At 44.2% G+C, this 20950-nt stretch overlaps 1 protein-coding gene across 4 annotated transcripts in view; it reads right to left on the reverse strand.

Moving 5' to 3' along the window:
* The window catches only part of NTRK2 (neurotrophic receptor tyrosine kinase 2), a 324818-nt gene extending 304582 nt beyond the window's left edge, over positions 1-20236 (reverse strand). For 2 of the 4 annotated variants that reach the window (XR_016441261.1, XM_090038642.1), the window contains exon 1: positions 19394-20232. Coding sequence is in view for 3 of the 4 variants with exons in the window: in XM_090038642.1 (XP_089894768.1) it covers positions 19394-19596 (203 nt within the window). In the remaining variant the exon portion in view is untranslated. Of the gene's footprint in view, positions 1-19393 lie in introns of all 4 variants that reach the window. The other 2 variants (XM_090038645.1, XM_090038644.1) reach the window with 2 other exon arrangements.
* Between the last annotated feature and the right edge of the window lie 714 nt (positions 20237-20950).

Here is a 20950-nt window from a genome sequence, read left to right on the forward strand (position 1 = left end):
AATTAAAAAATTACAGTTAATACAATAACTTAAAATCTTTCAAGTAGTTGCAATGCAACTGCAGTATGTCTCAGTCTCTTACGCCATATCTACATAGTTAACTTATGCCCTGAAACAGTGACCTTAAGCACCATACGCTGATCTACAGAAGCTGCCACTTATCCAGAAGCAGTGTAGTCACACCTGTGATCCTTGCAGGCTAGATCTTTGCAGGCTGCTTGGTAAACCCAGCTAGCCTAGCCCCAAGCTAATTAGCTTGCAGGCAGTGGTGCTCCATGGCTGTAATTCCATTGCTTTTGGTTTAACAAGCAGCAAGCATGGACAGCACAGAATGCTTGAGGAAAGTGCTGCTAGGCACAGTAAATTTTTCATGTAGACATGGTCTCAGTATGTTAAAGCTATCTTCCCATTCTACTGCATTGCAAATTGCCACAGGTCCCTCAATCTATGTCAATAACAGGATCAATTTTGTGAATAATTTTGAACATGAGTTGTCTGCTTTTACTTCATCTCTACTAAGTTCTAAGGTATCTTGAACAATTTCTTAGGATTCCTTCCTAAGACTCTGCCCTAATCTCTGATGATAGAGTATGAGGGGGGTGAATCTTTGATTCCTGTAGCTTTGAGGGAACAGTGCCAAAGTTGTCATATTTCACCAAGTTGTTTGGTTTTTTTAACTTTGGAAATGTCCTGGTTCCTTTGCTATAGTTCTTTACCTGCTTAAAGTTCCTTACTCTTACCTGTACTATCACAAATTCCTTAGTCATCCTTTAGCTGTGTTCATGGCTAGTAACAGAATGTTTATACATAATTTGGAGAAGAGGTCAGCTGGTAACCTTGTATTTTCCAGCAAAACAGCTCTATAGTGAAGCAGTGTTGATTATGAATTTTCTTTGTTTCCATTTGTTTTTTCTGGATAAAGTCTTTATGATACACATTCTATATTCAGATAATCCATTAGCTATAGTATAATGGGATGATATTTTTAACCATGTCCAGGACACTGTTCCAGAACTATAGCCTATTGTTAGCTATTGCTGTTCTTGGAAGTAAGCCTGAGATGTACACATTCAGATCTAACATGCCTCAGAACTGTTGCAGCTATAGTATCATTCAGAGTGAATACTTCTGGAAAATAAGGAAAGTCAGAGGCCAGTCGGGCTTTGCAAAACAGGACTTATTCGATTCAGACTCAGCCCAAATCTGGGATAGTGCTTTGAGTTCTTGATTTGGATCACTGTCCCTGATTCAGTTCAGCCGAATCCGAATCTGAAGATTAAATGCTGATTCAGAAAATCAACAATTCGGCTACGCACAGACACCGAGCTCAGCAATTGGCCACAGGGGAATCCCGGGTGTCCCCCCAGACCCAGAAGGCACCAGTTGCCGAGCTACAGGGTGCGGAGTGCATTCCCTGGCAGACCCAGAAGTGGACAGAAAGTACTTCTGGTCCACATTCGGAACTGCTGCTGAGCATGTCAGGGAGCACCCTCCCGCGCTCCTGTGGGATGCTCCGTCTGCCCCAGCATTGCAGCATTCATGAGCCACCTGGTACCTTGAGGTATGTAGAAAAAATGTTTAAAGCTGTGTCTATGTCTGAATCACCGAATCTTTCCAAATCTCTCCGAATCGATCCAGAGAGATTAAAGGGTCTCATGATTCGATCTGGATTTGGAGATTTGGCCACCGAACTGGGTGGAATCTCTACTGAATCAAATCAGAGACCGAAGCTTCGTGCAGCCCTACTGGCCAGTACTATGCCCTGGGCAGCCCCTCTACCCCTCTTCCCCTGCAGCTTCTCTACAGCACCTCTGGTTTTGGCTCTGCTTCCAGAGGCTCCAGCAGCAAGGAGGGCAGAGCAGTAGCAATAGCACAGGAACAGCAGCTGGAGTTCACAGCTGATATAAAGATATGTCACCTCATATTTTTTGTGCAAGCTGCATGTTGAGCACTCAAACCCCCCCCAATTTTTGACAGCAGAAGGTAAGGTGACCTCTTCCCCAGCAGCAGAAAGTTTATTACCTAGAATGCCACTTGCTCACTAACACACGTGCGCGCTCCTGAGCTGCTGTCACTTCTCTGCATCCACTCTACCAGAGCTAGAATCAGAGGAATGTGCAAGGGAAAAGGAAGGAAGGGGATGGGAGCATGGGGCACTTGCACTCCATTCTGCTCCCCTTCCTTTGGTAGTACCTGGGACTTAAGCCCTGCTCACCCACTCATCTTTACTACTAAGTAGTACATTGCAATTTGGTGTACATGCCTTTCCAGTCTGAATACATCAATTTCTACTTGGTCCTGTGAAACTACAAGTTTTTCAATACCTGCCACCTTTTTTTCCAGTGGACATCTCTCACCTTCTGATAGGTTCCATATTTGCTCACCTTTGCTCACCATTTATTCAGCGTCACTACTCTGCTGTTGCCAAACTACGAATTTCTTGCTCTCTTTTTGGATTCGGTCATTTAAAGGTGCCCTTCAGATATTATCTCCCATATTTTCCTTTTCATCACTGTGGGCAGCCCAGTTTGTGTATCCTGTAAGAGCTTTCCTTTTTGATCAGTGAAAGCTCATCAACAGTTGCTCCAGTTTCTTTTTTCAGAACTGTTGAATTGTCTATGTAACATGTACCACAGGTTCTGCATCTTCTCTTAATTATATATTGTTTGTTAGGGCTGTGCAAAGCTTTAGTCACTGATTTGATTCAGAGGAGAGTCGGCCCGATTCGGTGGCCGAATCTCTAAATCTGAATTGAATCAGGACATCCTTTAATCTCTATGAATCGAATTGGAACCCTCCGAATCAATTCAGAGAGATTTGGAAAGATTTGGCAATTTGGACATAGACACAGTTTTAAATGTTTTTTCTACTTACCTCAAGGTACCAGGCAGCTCATGAATGCTGCAATGCCAGGGCAGATGGAGTGTCCCACAGGAGTGCAGCGTGCTCCCCAGCGCACTCGGCAACAGACTGGAAGTGGACCAGAAGCACTTCCAGTCCACTTCTGGGTCTGCCAGGGATCATGCTGCCCCCCACCCCCTGCCACTGCCCCCAGCTTGGCAACTGGTGCCTCCTGAGTCTGGGGGGTAGCATCTAGGGTCCCCCCACGGCCAATCGCTGAGCTGGGAGGAGTGTGGGGGGACCCCCAGCAGGCTCCCCAGTGGACCCAGAAGTGAATTAAAACTACTTCTGGTCCACTTCTGGGTTCACTGCTGAGCGCATAGGGGGCTCCCACACACTCCTGATGGACGGTCCATCCACCCCACCATCTCAGCATTCATGAACTGTGCCTGGAGGTATGTAGAAAAAACATATAAAGCTGTCTCTATGGCCAAATCACTGATTCTCCAATTCAGAATCAAATCTTCAGATTTGGATTCAGCGGAATCGAATCAGGACAGTGATCTGAATCAGTGAATCAAATCGCTGTCCCCCAAATCAGGCCAAATCCAAATCTGAATCGAATACAGCCTGTTTCGTAAACCCCTGTTGTTTGTTACTGAGGTACATGAGTGAATACATTTTTACATGATGCTTATTAATACATGTAATCTAGATAGGAGGTTGTCTCTCTCTTCCTTTACAACCTCTTGATAATACCAGGCACTTCAAGCACATCTAATTCAATATAGGTTACCTCTCTGTATATTACCACAAACAATTCTTTCCCCCTTTTCCCCATGCATGTGTCAATGTGATGCTCCCAACACTGAAAATGTTCCTCCATCAGATTTTTCAGATGCTTATTTCACTTTCACATACTCCCTATATATAAAGATCTATATATATCTTTAATTTTTGTTTTTAAATTTAGCAAACCTCACTGTCTACCTTGTATTTCATGTATGTGGATTTTTGCACATTTAAATAAGCCCATCTTTTGAATTTGCAGCCTCCTCTATTATGCTGAAAAACAATGCTCTCTCTTCACATGAAGAAGCCCTTTATGTATTCAATATATGCAGTTCCTTGTTTTCTCTACATATTTTGGCATCATGTCTGGGCTCATTACAGTTTCTACATATTTGTCTGTATGTGGAGCATTTCTTATATTCACAATGATTGTCATATCACTGGCATTGTTTCCTGCTTTCGATGTTTCTGTCCTTAGCCAATTTCATTTTTGTAAACTTGTATTTTATTGATTTAGTTATGGCATTCAAGAGTCATGTGCTCTGTGGCTTTCTCTGGGGCTTTTATTTGTGTTTCTGTTTGTTTCGCTGCTTGGCATATACATATTGCCTTTTCTAGTGTCAGATCCATCTCCCTTGGTAACCACTCATGGACTTTTATTGTTAGGATCAAGAAACAATCTGGTCTTTGATGAGACAGCCTTTTAATTATCCATATTTGCAGGACTGACTTTAGTTTTAAGTCTGTTTAAATTTTAAGATTGTTTTCTTTTCATTCTGTGTTCTCATCTCAAATATCTTTGATAAATAACGTTTTTTCCCCAGGAACAACGACCCTCAAACATTTCACTGTTCCAACAAATCTTTCGTCATTCTTTTCATTGCCACCATCCTGGAAAGTCTTGTGTTCATATAGCTGTTGTACAGCTGCCATTGTTAAGACCAGAGAAATGTTTTACTCTGTCTCCTTGTCAAATTGTGTCTTTCACTTACAGTCTACATTGCTGTTTAAAGCCTTTCCAGTCATTCCCCTCTTCTCAAGTCTGATGGAGGGTTTACTTGCAGTTGCCTAAAATCTACAGCAGCCATTGTAACGCTACTTCTCTCACTTGGTCTTCCAGCATTTGCACACTTTCCCCAGCTGGTACCATATAATGTAAATTTGATGAGCAAGACTTTCAGGCTAAATGTCTTACTAGAAATAGAAAGAATACACAGACATAGGAAATAGATGCCCCACAGTTTCTAAGTTATAGCTTGTGTCCATGTACTGCTCCACACTCCTGTGTTTTACTGTTACCAGCATGCACTGGCTCAAAAGAAACAGACCCAAAGGACACACAGAGCATGCAGGAAGTATGCACAGCACTCCCAGTAGGCTTTACTCTAGAGCAGCGTTTCTTTACTTGTGGGTCACAACCAAAAAGTGGGTCACAAGGCTATATGAAAAGGTCGCAAACAAACTTTAAAAATGGATTCTCCTTTAAAGGGGAAAAATACTGGAAACTGTGGGTCTTCCCTTGCAGGTTGGCAGAGTTCCAGCCTGCAAGGGGCTGCCTGGGGGCCTCCCTGTCCCCACCCCACACACCCAACCCCTGCCTCACACACTGGGGGGGCTGAGGCCAGGGAGGCAGTCAGTCAAGAGTGAAGGGCACTGCGTCGGGACTGGCCATTGATGTTTACAAAAGGGTCCTGGCATAAAAAAATTGAGAACCACTGCTCTAGAGCATGGGGATAAACAAATATTGCAATCTGAAGAGCATTGTCAAACATTAACACTAAGTTTGATGGAGTTGTAGACACTCTGCAGGGTAAGGCCAGGATCCAGAATGACCTGAAAAAACTGGAGACATGATTCAAAAGCAATCAGATGAAATTCAACAAGGACAAGTGTAAAGTCCTTCATTTGGGGTGGAATAACTGAATATACTAATACAGACTAGGGAATAATTGTACGGGAAGTGGTACTGCAGAGAAGGACCTGAGGGTTACAGTGAACCATAACTCTGAATATGAGCCAACAGTGTGCTCTTGTTACAAAAAAAGGCAACAGCATATGGGATTGTATTAATAGGAGTGTTTTCTGCAAGTCAAGGAAAGTGATTTTTCTGCTCTATTTGGCATTGGTGAGGGCTGTGTCCAATTTTGGGCCCCACATTTCAAGGAGGATGGGAACTGATTGGAAAGTTTCTAACAGAGAGCAACAAAAAATAATTAGAGGTCTTTGAAACATGACTTATGAGGAAAAACTGAACGAACTACAATTATTTAGTCCAGAGAAGAAAAGATTGATGGGAATTTGATACTAGTCTTCAAATACCTAGAAGCGGATTATAAGGAGGATGGAGATAGACTTTTCTCTGTAGCTGTGAGGGACAGGACCAGGAGTAATGGCCTCAAACTTGTAATGAGTCTAGGCTCTGCTGAAGCTAATCCAGACACAGGACACAGCTGGAGGTAATCAGGGCCCTGGCTCAGTCATGTCCATGAACTTCAGGAAAAGGCCTCTGCCCACACTGGCTTATATAAGCAGAGACTTGTCTGAGCATACAGACTGTCTGACTGCACTACCTAGCCTGCCTGGTTGCTCCTGCACAGTTCCTGTCTGCATCTATGCCTAAAGCTCTGTCTCGTCTTTCACAGTGGACCTTAGAGCTGGCTAGCACAGCTACAGAAATGAATACATCTGGGTTAGCACCCTTCTAAGGGGTTAGTACTATCCTTTATGGCTGAGTACAGACAGCAAAAAGCCTGAGACTGAATCAATTCAGTCTTCGCAGGTTAGTCTAGGCTGTATACATTGAACCGATAAGCAAGTGAACAGACACTGACTTTTGATTCTGGAAATGCAGCCACATGCCTACAGTGGCCCAGGCCAGAAGCTGGATGGTGTTAGAGCACAGCACCCCACTCTGCTGGAGCTGACAGCTTGAGCCAAGGCTAGCCTGCCTACCCTGCAAGGCGGGATTTGTAGACTAAGTGAAAAGCATCCTGGGATGTTGAAGGACTGTGAGTTAATTTAAATCTGGAGGGGATCTGGGACAGAAGTTCCATAAACTAATTTAACTTAAATCAGTGAAGTCTGATACTACATCCATCCAGGTTTATCTTAAACAGGTTTCAGCCAATTTGAAAGCAGTTTACATGCATTGAACTTCTATTGTGTTACAGATTTGAACTGGTTTCTGGTCACTTGTACTGGGTTTATGTGTAATTTCTGTGGGCCTGTGGGCATAAATACCCTATAGATGGAACAGATACCCTTGCAGGAGGTAGAGAAATTATCCTTTCCTCCAAAAGCAGATGTGAAGCTAAATGCCTAGGAAGCTTTGTATAAAGTTTCTTTGCCCTAAAATATGTTGCAGTGCCAGTTACTTTTTGTTCTTGTCTTCCCATTAGGTTCACAGAATGATTGGCCTCTACTTTAATTACCAGTAACTGAAAAGTTGGTTCAATATCAGAAAGAGCCATCTTGAATAAAAGAAGGTTATAGGTAAGTAGGGCTGGATAGGACCTCAAGAGGTTACCTCGTCTAGAGCCCTGCTCAAGGCAGAATCGTTCCTAACTATACCACCCTAGCCAAGAGTCTATCCAACCTACTTTTGAAATTTCCAGGGATCCAGATTCCACCACTGTTTCAGGTAACCTGTTCCAAAGCTTGACAACCCTCATAGTTCTTCTTAATCTCCAACCTAAATTTCCTCTGCTGCAATTTTCTTAGCATAGACCAGGGCGTGAACAGTTGGTCCCAGAGGATAGTTTCATAGTTTCATAGTTTCTAGGGTCGGAAGGGATCTGAGCAGATCATCGAGTTTGACTCCCTGCCATGGCAGGAAAGAGTACTGGGGTCAAACAACCCCAGCAAGGTGTTTGCCTAGCCTCCTTTTAAAGACCCCCAGGGTCGGAGGCAGCACCACTTCTCTTGGAAGTTGGTTCCAGATCCTAGCTGCCCTGACAGTGAAGTAGTGCCTCCTGATTGCTAGCTTAAATCTACCCTCTGCCAGCTTGTGGCCATTATTTCTGGTCACTCCTGGTAGTGCATGGGGGAACAGGGACTTCCCCAGTGCCTGCTTGTCCCCTCTGACTAGTTTGTAACAGGCCACTAGATCCCCTCTCAGCCTTCTCTTGTGGAGGCTGAACAGGTTCAGGTCCCGTAGCCTCTCCTCATAGGGCCTGCTCTGCTGCCCCCTGATTATGCGAGTGGCCCTCCTCTGACCCTCTCCATGTTGTCCACATCCCTCCTGAAGTGCGACGCTCAGAACTGGACACAGTACTCCAGCTGCGGCCTGTTCAGTGCCACACAGAGGGGGAATATCACCTCCTTGGACCTGCTCGAGATGCATCTGTAGATGCATGACAAGGTGCGGTTGGCCTTCCTGACTTCATCCCCATGCTGCCCACCCATGTTCATCCTGGAATCAATGATGACTCCAAGATCCTTTTCTGCCTCTGTACTGACAAGAAGGGAGTTCCCCAACCTGTAGGTATGGTGTCGGTTGTTCCTCCCCAGGTGCATCACTTTGCGCTTGTCGGTGTTGAATCCCATCCTATTCTCATCTGCTCACCCCTGTAACCTGTCTAGGTCCAATTGCAGCCTATTCCTCCCTTCTAGCATGCCCACATCCCCCCACATCTTAGTGTCATCAGCAGATTTGAACAGGGTGCTATTTACCCCCTCACCCAAGTCACTGACGAAGATGTTGAACAGTGCAGGCCCGAGGACCGAGCCCTGGGGGACCCCACTGCCCACATCCCTACAAGCTGAAAATGACCCATCCACCACCACTCTCTGGGTGCGACCCTCCAGCCAGTTGGCAACCCATTTGACTGTGTAGGTGTCAACACCACAGTCCCCCAGTTTCTTAAAGAGAACAGTGAGAGGTGAGAGACAGTGTCGAAGGCCTTCCAAAAGTCCAGGAAGACTATGACCACTGCTACCCCTGCATCTAAGGATTTGGTGACCTGGTCATAGAAGGCCACCAGGTTGGTCTGACAGGACCTGCCACTAATGAACCCGTGTTGATTGCCCCTAAGCATAATCTCCCCTGCTGGCCCCTTGTGGATATGCACCAGAATAATTCTCTCAAAAAGCTTACCCAGGATCGAGGTAAGACTAACTTGCCTATAGTTTCCCGGGTCCTCCTTCCTCTCCTTTTTGAAGATGGGAACCACACTGACCCTCTTCCAGTCCTCTGGCACCACACCAGAGCACCATGAGTGCTCGTAAAGCCGTGCCAGGGGTCCCGCAATGACCTCAGCCAATTCCCTCAGTACTCTAGGGTGGAGATCATCCAGACCAGCTGATTTGAATACATTCAGTCCCTCCAGAAGTTCCCTAACTAGTTCCTCACTAACCCTTGGCCTAGGTGCACTTCCCCTGGAGTCTAAGAGGGGCCCAGAGGGGGGTGGCTCTTCTGGTCTATGCTCAGGAAAATGGAAACAAAGAAATCATTAAATATGTTAGCTTTGTTGTCTGGTATGACGACCAAATTTCCTAACGTGTCCTGCAGGGGCCCCATGTTACCCAGAACCTTCTTTTTGCCCACTGTGTATTTAAAAAAGGACTTCTTGTTCTCCTTGATCCAGGAATCTAGTCCCAGTTCCATCTCCGCCTTGGCCTTCCTGACTGCCCCCCTGCATCCCCGAGCAACTGCAGTATAATCCTCCCTGGTGATGGCCCCTCCCTGCCATTGGGTGTGCCCCTCCCTTTTAGCCAGGATGTTTTAGAACAGGGGTTTCCATAAAGAGCCCTGAGGTCAAGGTAGCTGTGAGGGACAGGACCCTTTGATCTATCACTTTGAGTCTGATATATCAAGCCACTCACCCTCTGACTTAATGAATATTTAATTATTGCATGCAGTGGAAGAGCTTTAGCTGGAGGGATTAAGGCAACCCATCTCATAACAACTCTATACCTTGGTCACTAAGACAGAACACGAAAGGTAGGAGACCTTGGGTCAAATCCCTGCTGTGAATTGGGCAGAGAGGCAATCTGAAGCCATTCTGCATTTCTTACAGTTGCCCAAAGACAAAACATGTTACCTTTGACTGAGTGCAGTATTTCACCTAAGACTAAATTAAATTTGGGATTGATTCAGCAACAACAAAAAACAGAAAAAAAAATCAGCTTGAAACAAGCTTCCCCTTCCCCAGCCCCACCCTTCACAAGTTTGGCAATCAAACCAAAAAAAAAATCAAGCATATGCCCAGCCCTAGTCACAATCCTGCTGATGGATCATCCCATGCAAAACTCAGCGGTTTTCCCATGTCACCTTTTCTGCCCTGCTGGCCTCTTTTTGATGGAGAACCTTTGATTAATGCACTATCATTTCTTTAATTATACATCAGAAGGAAATGCAGTACAATGAACAATGTATGCTATATCATGCTGCCAGTTTTACAGTTGCTGGAGCTGTCTCTTATCTGCATGGAATTAGTGTACAGGTAATCAATCAAAGCAGAGATCTAATAGCAGAAACTGCTCTGAAGTTTTACCATGCAATTCAGTCACAGTGCAAATTATAGTTTAGCACAATGTGAGCCAACCTTTCTGGCAGATGTGGCACAAGCTTCTTGCCCTCCCCAAGTGCCACTCTTGATCCCCTTTTCCCTACCCACTCTGCTGCTCTGCTTCTGCTCCCTGCCCACTCCTTGATCTGCCACGTGCCACACAGAGGCTGCCTATTTCAACTGTGGTATACATGTTGGGCATCCCTGGTTTAGCGCTACCTCAGGGGAGTGCCATTGTTACCTTCTACAGGCTGCAAGTTTCTCCCTCAGTACCAAGGCAAGGAAGTTTGATGCCCAGGGCAAAGCCCACAGTGGCAGCCTGCCCTCACCCTGCACACTGCTTTCCCAGGGGTGCACACAGCAGCAGGAGCGCCCCCTCCCCCCACCCTCTCCAGACCCCCCAAAACAAGCCGCTCACAGCTCTGTCCCATTCCCCACCCTGGCTGGGCAGTGCCTATTGGTGCCCTTTCACTTTGAGACCTGGGGCAGTCGCCCCACTTGCCCCTCCCACCTCTTGCTACAGCAGCATCTGTGTGCTCTATGAAAACATTAATATTCTGGAGCAGCCTGGATTCACCTTTTCCGCCCTTCTTGGCTTTCTCCTCCCTCCCTCTTCTGCTGTTAGAGATTTTTGACTCTTTCTTTCTTCACAGAGATCTGAAGGCTCCTTCAGTAGGAGCCACATCAAAGCCCGCATTCTGTCACACTGCTATCTTACAGGATGCTTTGCCTCAATGTATAGGAGAGGGTGAGTACAAAGTAGAATGTGATGAGGGAACTAGGAAGAAGCTTTCTTTCAAGGGGCACAATATGCCACTTCTTTCTATAGAGTGAAATATTCAAATGAATTGGTACAAAAAATACTCAAGGACTTCAGCATCCACTCAATTTCTTAAGAATTCTTAGCGAAACAAGACCCATAATGAAAGATCTGATTGTATTTAAGTTTTGTCAGGGGGAGTTTTGAATCTAAACACCTTTTCAGAAAAATAAGAATGTACGATCCTAATCCTCCAAGCTTTTAATTCTTAGCAAAAGCTTGAAAGATCTTGCACTTCACTTTATCCAAAGCCTACATACTTCACAACAAACTTGACCTAAATCCCACTCCAAGTCCCCTGTATTCTACAGCAATTCAGAATCTGTAGCAGTTATAAATAAATAGGAAAAGACCATGCTTTTAAAACCAAATCCTAGGCCCACTGAAATGAATGGAGCATTCCAACTGATGACAGGTTGGATCAAAATGAATGTTGAATCAAGCCCCAGTTGAATCAAAAGTGAAAATAAATAAAACAATCTGTACAGTATCCCTTCCATTATTCAATGCATTATTAAATTTAATTTATTTCCTGTTGTTCCTATAGGCATAGTCTTCTGATAATAGAAAAAAGGTTTAAAAGACTTGAAGAATAAGCCACATTATGAGCCCAGGAATCTTGATCATATTTCTTTGATTCTGAACTCAAAAAAGGGAACTTTAGGATTAAGTTTCCTCTTTTTATTCTTAGCTCACACTATTGGGCCAGCATGTGGTTGTTCATGTGCTCTGTGGTCTGTACACTGGATAAATGCTTATCCCATTGAACTTTTGTCATTGACATTAATGAGAATTTGGGGCTGTGCATGTCCTTAAAGTTAAGGCTGTGTTTAAGTGCTTTGCTGGATGGGGGCCAGAGTCCTTAGTATCTTGCAGTATATAGATTGTTTTATAACAGAATAGTTTCACAAGTATCTTACACCTTGGGCCTGGCTGATGGATTTAGGATTCTGCTTTCACTTATCTCTGTAAAATCCTTGTTTCTACTGGTTTTTACAGAGAAAAAGCACATAAACTTATGTCTTGCCCTGTGTGAAAATGATCCTTTCATGATAACAGGTAGAAAAAACAGGTGAAGCTGAAATGATACCAACCCCAGTTTAGGTGAAATGCAAGCATTTAAAAGAGTTTTATTTCTGTTGCTGATCTTTACTGATATTTTTCAAATATATATTTAAAAGGCAGCACTTGTGGCATGCCTCCTTTCACATCCATTAATTGTGAGCCCCAGGACAGAGCTGGAGGGGAGGGTGACAGTGCCTGGTGGCACAGGCCCTTCCTGCTACAACTGCCAGTGTGTCAACCACTGTTGTCCCTGCTGACCCGGATGCAGGAGAAACCCCAGAGTCACTCTTGCCCCGTGCTAGCTGTAGGCAGCAGTGCACAGGGTATCAGGCTCAGTGGTGTGCAACAGTGATAGCACAGAGGTTTCCTCTTTCTATGATTGCTCCCTGCTGCCTTCCTTCCCACTCCCCTTGTCCCCCACTGGCTGGGAGCAGGCACTGGAAGAAGGAGCCTGCCTGCTACTGGCTGACACAGGCAAGGATGGGGACTCTAGGAAGCTGGGGCGCTTCATGGAGAGCTGGGATTGGCAGTGGTCAGGTCCCCCGCTTTTTGTGCCTGGTTCACTGGTGTCCCCGCTGGCCCAGGGGCTCCAGCAGTACATTGCTTCCATATTTCATCTGTCCATGATTAAACCATAACCCATTAAAATTTGAAAAAATGCTTTGAGAAACAGAATTTGCCCAGTTACATTGGAGATGTTTGTTTGTTTTCACATCAAACAAATTCACAAACTCTTTGGACCAACGAACCACTGTTCAACCTCAAAATTTTTCACAGACTTTAGGAACACTTATCCAACTTTCAACTAAAAGAGGAGAGGATGGAGCTGTTACAATCCAGGAATCAGCTACAAATCATTTACCACAGCCTCATGGATTATGAGTGGGCCACAAACCACACCTCGGAAACCACAGAGTCTACATAATGTAGGAAGATGATTGAATGCTTACAAAAGGTAAGCAGAAATAAGAGTCTGTTTCCAGATGCTAGTGACCTTGAAACCAGGCTACCAATATATTTTTATTTTTCACATCTTCATAAAAGATTATACTGAACATTTCACTTTTCAAAATACAGTTTTCAGAATAATTAAACCAAATATCAGTAAAGTAGTTAAGCAGAAAGGTATTTTAATTATTTGTTTTGCTCTTTAGCATTTATTACAGCTCCTTACTTTTTGCACTCACTTGAGCTAGAACTCTGTAAATATACTAGCCACTTAATATTCAAGTTTCTATCTGTGGCTACAATGGCTACACTGAAAAAAATGAAGAAGGAAAAAGAAATCCAAACAAAACCTGCGTTCTCTTTTGATCTTAAAAAGAAAAGTCAAACCAAAAACATAAATTGTATTATTAGGTTTGGTAAAGTTCTTCTTCCCAAGACCCAAGTTTGGGGTCTAAATTCCTTGTTAGTATATTATTCCCTTAAATAACAAAGAATAAAAGGGGGAGAAGAATCTGGAAAAAGATCAACCTTTGCATATTGGGTGCTGTACTAATGGGTTACTGTTCTAGTGAAGAAACCACTGTTTAAATTCATGGCTGAATTTCTTCTCCTTGGAATGGAAGGATGTTGGAGCACAATGGGCACATCTACCCAAGATGATTAATGACCACTGGACTGATTCTACTGCGCATTAGCATGGCTGGTAGGTACCATGCCAATGAGCAGTAAATTAGTCCAATGGGCATTAAGCGTCACTTAAAAAGCATTTATCTGTGCTAATGCACAGTAGTACTAATTACAACACATTAAGTTAGTTATTACAGGTTCTAAACTTAATGCGCTGTAATTACGGTGCATTAATAAACATGCAGACATGCCCACTGAGAATAATCTATTTAGGACTCATCCTAAAAAGTCTTATTCATAGGAGTAAGTCTTACATCACTGAGTAATTCCATTGACTTCATAAACCTATTGAGTGACTAAAGGTTTATAGGATTAGAGATGATTATTTGTAGCCCAGCCCCGCACTGTGCTGAGCAGACCTGGATACAGATATGGGCAAACTGGTCAGTTGCCCAGGGCCCAGACAGAAAGGGGGCCTGAAAATGGTAATTTTTTTTTCCGTTGTCCAATTATTATTATCATTATCTCTGGAGAAGGGGGGCCCGATACTAAAAGTTTGCCCAGGGCCGCCAAGAGTCTAGGTACAGTACTGGTTCTGAGTAACTTCTGTAGGATGCTGAGCTCAGAAATTCAGTACTTTTTGAAAACACTCAGTCCTTGTAATCACAGTCTCTTGAAGGGCAACTTCACCAAGTTCCCAACAGAAATCCTTCCTGTCCTCATTGCTTGGAAATGCAAGGATTAAAACAAGGACAGCATAAGGTTATGTTAGAGAAAAAAGATACTCTCACAAAAAAGCCCTAAACTCTTAATATCCCTTTACTTTCTGAGTGGTAAAGGTAGCCAAACGGATTTTTGAAAAAGCCCATTTTTTAAGTAATAGAATTTTAAAAACAAATGCCAAATCATTACAAGCAGGATTTTCACTATGAAATCATGGATAGATTTTTGATTTCTGATGTCAGGGGCTATCATTATGTCACAAAAAAACTTCTTATTATTGCACAATTCCAATGCATCAGAAATAAACTTTATTTCCAGCCAAACTATATCATCCTGCAGGGCCTCAATAGTTTTTTCAAGGAAGAAGGAGATGTTTGGGCATCCTTATAGACAGCTTAACATTATATTTAGTCTACAAGAGCTACTAGAAATATGAAACACATAAAAACACACAAAATATCAACAGTGCTAAACCTGAATTGAGTTTAAGCAAGTTTTTTTAGCACAAGCTCACAAGACTTATTTAATAATTTAGTATATAAATTACTCAGCTTGTCTTATTTATTACCAATTCGAGAGTGCTTTATACAACTGCTTTAGAAATTTACTGTGTGGTTTTTTAATGTACATGACACACACAATTCTCTCCGTACTCTACAGAGAAAGTGTTGAAAAGTCACCTACTATTTTGCTGGCAAGTTTCTCATTATTAAATACAACAATTAATTTTAACCCTTGTTCACCTGAATAGACATGACTTGACATTAGAGCTGCTAAACTAGGGCAGCAATATATTGTACTGCGAGGAGATATTGTGATAGCCAGAGCTATGAACAACCACACACAATATACTAACTGCATATTTTTTTAAAAAAGAAGAATTACTAGAAAACTTTATAAAACTGAGACCTTCTAGCAGGCTCTTTTAACATCCTATTCATATTTTAGCTCAGATGACTTTGCAATGAAATATTTTTGTTCCTTTATTCTTATTGTGTATGGATTTTGCATCAATGATCATTTTGCTCCCTCTTACTTTTGCTCCTTATCTCTTAGTGTGAGCTGCAGCTCTACAATGGCTGATTTCATTATTCTAATTTAGGAGTTCACTCTGAAGTTTAGTTTAATTTGTAACATCAATGGTATGAAATAATTAAATTGCTCTGTAATGTTGTAATAATCTTTGCATGGCCATGTGATTTTCAGAATGCTTCCAGCACTACCCTAAGTACCAGGTAAAATCAAATTGAATTATAGGCAGAGGTTCAGTTTTTCCTTTAGCTGTAAGAATATAGTAAATATGAAGAAATTACTAAGGAGGAAGTGCTACAGAAATTACCATTCAAAACAATGAGGATGACATTCAAACACCTCCCTGCATAAAGCCTCCTCAACTGGGACTTATGGGCCTGATTCAAAGTGCATTAAAGTTAATAGCACTCTTTCCATTGACTTCAATGGGCTTTGGAGCTGGGACTGCATGAGATTAGAAACAAATGCATCTCCATAAGACAACTGCTGCTTGTTTATGGGATAAAATAGTCTAGGCAATTTATGAAGATGTTTCAGGCTGTGTTTTGAGAGCTCTTGAATCCTTTCCTCTATCTGGCACCCAAATTCTCCTTCCAAAATAGTTAATTATTTGGAGTCAACCTATAGCCTACCGCACTTGGTTGCCTCACCCATGGGTTCTCTCCTTTCCCATTTCCTAACCCTCATAATCCCAGCACACCGTCTTCCACCAATTTGGCGGTGAGATGAATTTCACCCAAGATAATTTTGCTTTAAGAGCCCGATCATGTAGCCATTATGCATTCAAAATTCCCAGTAATATAATGGGCAGAAGATCTTGGGTCAGCCCAAATTCCATGCAAGTCAAGGGGAATTTTGCCCAAGAGCTTCCCACATGAAAGCTGAATGTGAACAATGAACCTTGGCCTCGGTGTTTTTTTCAGAAAGAGTGTGTCCGACATTACTAGAAACTAAGGGCCAAATTCTCCTCTCACACTTATGTAAATCCCCTGAAACCAACAGAATTATGCCAAAGTAATTCTACTATATGTGGGCGGAGAATCCAACCTGAAACTTAAGTAATAAAAGTTTATATATTATACAACGTGTGTGTGCGTGTGTTACATACAGTCCAGTATTTTCTTGTCTTAACTAAAACATAGCAAGTTTTGCATTAAAAAAATGGAAATATCTAAATGTACCATATTATGACAAATTTGTAACATGTTTATTGCTTGTTGAATTCCCATGTAGAAATAATAAGAAATCTAAGTAGTCTGAATTTCTAATTTATGTTTATATTTTAACTAAAGACCTGTTCATGTTTTATGTTATGATTTTTTTATTTCTGTTTAGCTTTTTGTTTTAATTTTTAAATATCTGCAACAGTGTCTCCTGGAAAATGAGTGATTTGAAGTTATTTTTACATCACCAGTCACAACAAAATGTAATGCCACAGGGTGATGCAGTGAAAAACAAGAAGGCTGGTACTGATGAAAAATACAGAAAAGAAAAATCAGCTAATAAAAATGTGAAGCTTTCAAAATGTAACACAAGAAAACATGCTTTAGGTTGGCCCATCTTGCAAAATAAGTTTGCATTTATTATTTTTTTCCTTCTGGCCTGTCACCAGACATCACCTCTAAATTAAAGCTATTTGATAATAAGGAGGAAGGCAAAGCAGCAAAAAACAAGCAGCAATGCATGGCATAAAGTGTATTTTTTAATTCATATTATGAAAAATGTGGAATAAGCTCTGAAATGATCCTTGCCATACCAGACTAGAAATGGTGCTCCATTCTCTCATGTCAATACAAAAATACTAGGATCTATTCAATGTAGGCCCTGCAAATAGTAGCTACAGTAAATGCCACCAGCCTTTCCCTCTGCCATGCACACACATAGGTAAATGCAGCAAAGGGTCTACAATGAGCAGCACAAAGCCCAATGGCAAGAATAAATCAAAAGTTATAGTGAATAACATGGGATTTTTCATTCTAAAAAGGGAAAGGGGATGATGAAGTTTCTATGCAATTTTTGGCAAAAAAAAAAAGTATGTTATATATTAAAAACACTGTAAGAAACAATCCAGGAACAGGAAGGCATTTGAAAGGGGAAAGAGAAGAAGCGGGTAGGCAAGGCATCCACAGCAGTCTTTTCCATCTCTAACTTCTATTCTTTGATCCAAACTCAGAGTCTTTTAACTCTGCAGCCTCTCTCAGACAAAATACACTGACTTCAATGAAAACATGGCCCGAGTATAAAATGCAGGATTGGACCACAAACAAATACAGACCCCACTACTTGAGTGTCATCTGCAGTCTGGCTAACAGCAATTCAAACAACATAATGGCTCAGGTAGAACACTTGTCAAAGCCTTATAAATGGTGAGGGAATTTACAAGGGAAATACATGTTATGTACAACTAAGGGAAAATGAGCAATTCTGAACTGATGTATAGAACTGATGTTGCAGTGTTTCTAAGCTACCTTACAGACAAGGAGCAAGTGCAAAAACAGCATCCATGCATATTACCAAGTGATGAAACAAGTATACTTTTCTCTCTACTTCTGTATGAGAAAAAGAAAGCCAAATGGGAAACTGTGATTGAGGAAAATACCCATCAAACATGTTCTGCTTGATGAAGAACATATTAAGGGTGGATGCAAGGGGAAAGAATCACCCATTCCATGTACTGTCTACAAGAAAGATGGACAGTGTGTATTAATTACTTAGAGATCTACAACAATTTGTAAGAGAAAGGGATAAAGTAATAGCTAATGAATTGCCTACTCCTAGCAAAATCTGTCAAGGATTTATTAGTATTAGTATTAGTATTAGTATTATTACACATTGGTCATGTACTAAAATCAGTACCAACCTATGGGCTGTATGGCTTTATCATCCAACTTATTCCCAGGAAATTGTAGCCGGGGGCAATTAAGGTTTATAATCTAAATGACTTTGAAATGATATCTCTGGGAAGTCAACCCTAAATTAAATCACGCTGGGCTTTTAGGCTTCCAACTCTTGCATTGTTTCTTATTGAGCAAGTGCATTTCAGTGCAGGGAACTTCTCGGCTTGACGGATCGCTTCCCAAATCATCTCCACGGTGTTCAGCAAAATCTCCTTGTTCTTTCTTGTGTATGCATGTGTGTGTGTGTGCATGCAGGCATGCGCACATATATGTAGATGAGTGTGCCTGTTTATATGGGTGTGGGCATGTATATAATGTGTGTGTGCCTCTATGTGCATGTGTGTGCATATATATATACACACACACACCCCATATATATAAATACATACAGGCAAATATACATATATCTATATTTGTGTACATGTATGTATATATGTGTGTGTACATGTATGTTATACATATGTGTGTGTGTGTGTGTGTGCATGTATGTGTGTGTGTGTAGAGGGCTGCAGTAAAGACTAGTTTTACCCATATATATAATATATATAAAATATAATATATTAGCCATATATGTATCTGATATATATATAATTTCTAATAAATATACACATATAAGTGTTTCTATATGATCATACACATACACAGATATATATAGTTCTATTCCCTACCCATATATATCCATACCATATTCCATACTCCATATCCATATCCATGGATATTCCATACTATATCCATACTCTATATCTATCTGTATGTGTATATAATATATACACAGATGTATGTATATATTATATTATATTGTTTCTATTCTATTCTATTCTATTCTATTCTTTCCTATTTTCGCTACATAAAGGCTAATACATGTAGCTATACCTAGGGCTAATGATAGTTAGAACTGGGGCTTGAGCGATCCCGAAAGGAAAGCGTCAGCCTCGGGCGCGAGCGAGCCAGAAGGACAGCGGGTGTCTCCGCTGAGGCGCCCGGAGCTGCCCGCCCGGCCCCGGCCCCGGCCCCGGCCCCAGGGAAGCGGGGGCCGCTGCCCCGCGGTGTAGACAGACGTGCGGAGCGGGGCCGCGCGCCGGCAGCCCGGCCCGGGGGCTCCTTCCCTGCCCGCGCCCCGCGCCCCGGCTGCTACTCACATGTCGCTGATGTTGTCCCGCTCCGCGCTCCTCTCCAGCCGCGGGAAGGACACGATGCCCGGCGCGGGCTCCACGCACCAGATGCGCCAGGCGCTGCAGCGGCAGGACGCGGGGCAAGCCAGCAGCCCCGGCCAGGAGCCCAGCACCAGGCAGCACAAGCCCCACAGCCCGGGGCCCTGCCACCGCCGCCGCCACGGCCCCATGGCTGGGCCCCTTCTTCCCTGGGCGCGGAGCTTCAGCGCGGCATCGGGCCTGGCCTCACATGGGCTGCGCGGAGCAGCGCCCGGCCCCGGCCCCGGCCCCGGCCCCAGGCACCGCCCGCGCCCGCGCAGCACCTGCCGCCGCGGATGCTGCAGAGCCCGGCGGCGGGGGCAGGTGGCGGCGGCGGCTGCTCCTACCTGCCAGGGGGGCTCGGGGCCGGCGGCTTCCCGCCCCGTCTCCTCCCTCCGCCTGATAATAAAGCAGCCCGGGCTCCTGCGCTGCGAGCCCCAGCCCGGGCGCTGCCGGCGAGTTGATTACGTGGGGCTGACGCAGAGAGGGGCAGAAACTCCACCAAATCAGCCAAAAAAAAAAAAAGACAAAAGCAACAAGGGGGCGGGGGGGGCTTGCAAGGAGATGCCAATAGGCGGCGGAGCCGCGCGCGCGCAGGGAGAGCGCAGCCCGCAGCCGCGTGCCCCTGCTAGGAGCTGGCAAGGGGGCAGCGTCTGCTCGCAGCTCCCTCCCGCCCGGGCTCCAGCTCAGCCCCTGCCCAGAAGCCCCCCGCTCTGGGGCCGTGCAGCTGGGCACGGGGGGCTGCACTCGGGTCCCACCCTCCCCTCATGCTCTGCGAATCTTTTTTTTTTTTGATAGCTCAGCGGCTCTCCATCTCCCGCGCCCCGCCCGCCTTGCACCACTCGCGGGCCCCCGCCAGCATCTCAGGCACCCTCTGGGCTGGAGGAGGGACGGCCCGCGCCTTCCCCAGCCCGGGCCCGCTGCCGCATCCCCCCTCCGCCGCCCCCCATGCTCCCCAGGGACCTGCTCCCCCCTCCTAATCAAAGGGAGCCTTTCTCAGCCCTCAGGTGCCCGAGGAAGGACGGACATTCCCTTGTCTGGGAATTTGGGCTTTTCATTAGTGGCTCCAGAGGTTGGGTTTTTCTCGCTTACCCACCCCCCCCCCCACCCCTTTTTTTTTCCGCAGTCATTTAAAAGAAAATCCACCGCAGTGCCTCAGACTTCAAAGAGCTGAGGCGCCACCCCGTGCCTCGCAGCCTGCACTGCACCCGCCTGCAGCCTGCCGGGTGCCACCCGCAGACAGCCGTGGCTCCTGCGCTGTCTGCTTCCACCCCTCGCCACCCTCATGCTCCTCAAGGGAGCTGGGCCCCGGGTGTTATTCCCAGCCCTGCTGCCTTTTGTTAAGTCCTCTCACTAGGATTCTTGTTTCGCCATCACTGGCAGATTAAGATTTACTGGGACCCTGGACAAACAGAAAATTGGAGGACCCCCCCCCCCCCGGGAGGGCAGATTGCCTCTAGGCCCACCATGGGGCTGTGGCTGGGCCTGTTCCCCTCCTCAGCATGT

Source organism: Crocodylus siamensis, chromosome 3 (assembly GCF_052110815.1).
Source record: "Crocodylus siamensis isolate JL-2025a chromosome 3, ASM5211081v1, whole genome shotgun sequence".
In the NCBI taxonomy this organism is placed as follows: Eukaryota; Metazoa; Chordata; order Crocodylia; family Crocodylidae; genus Crocodylus; species Crocodylus siamensis.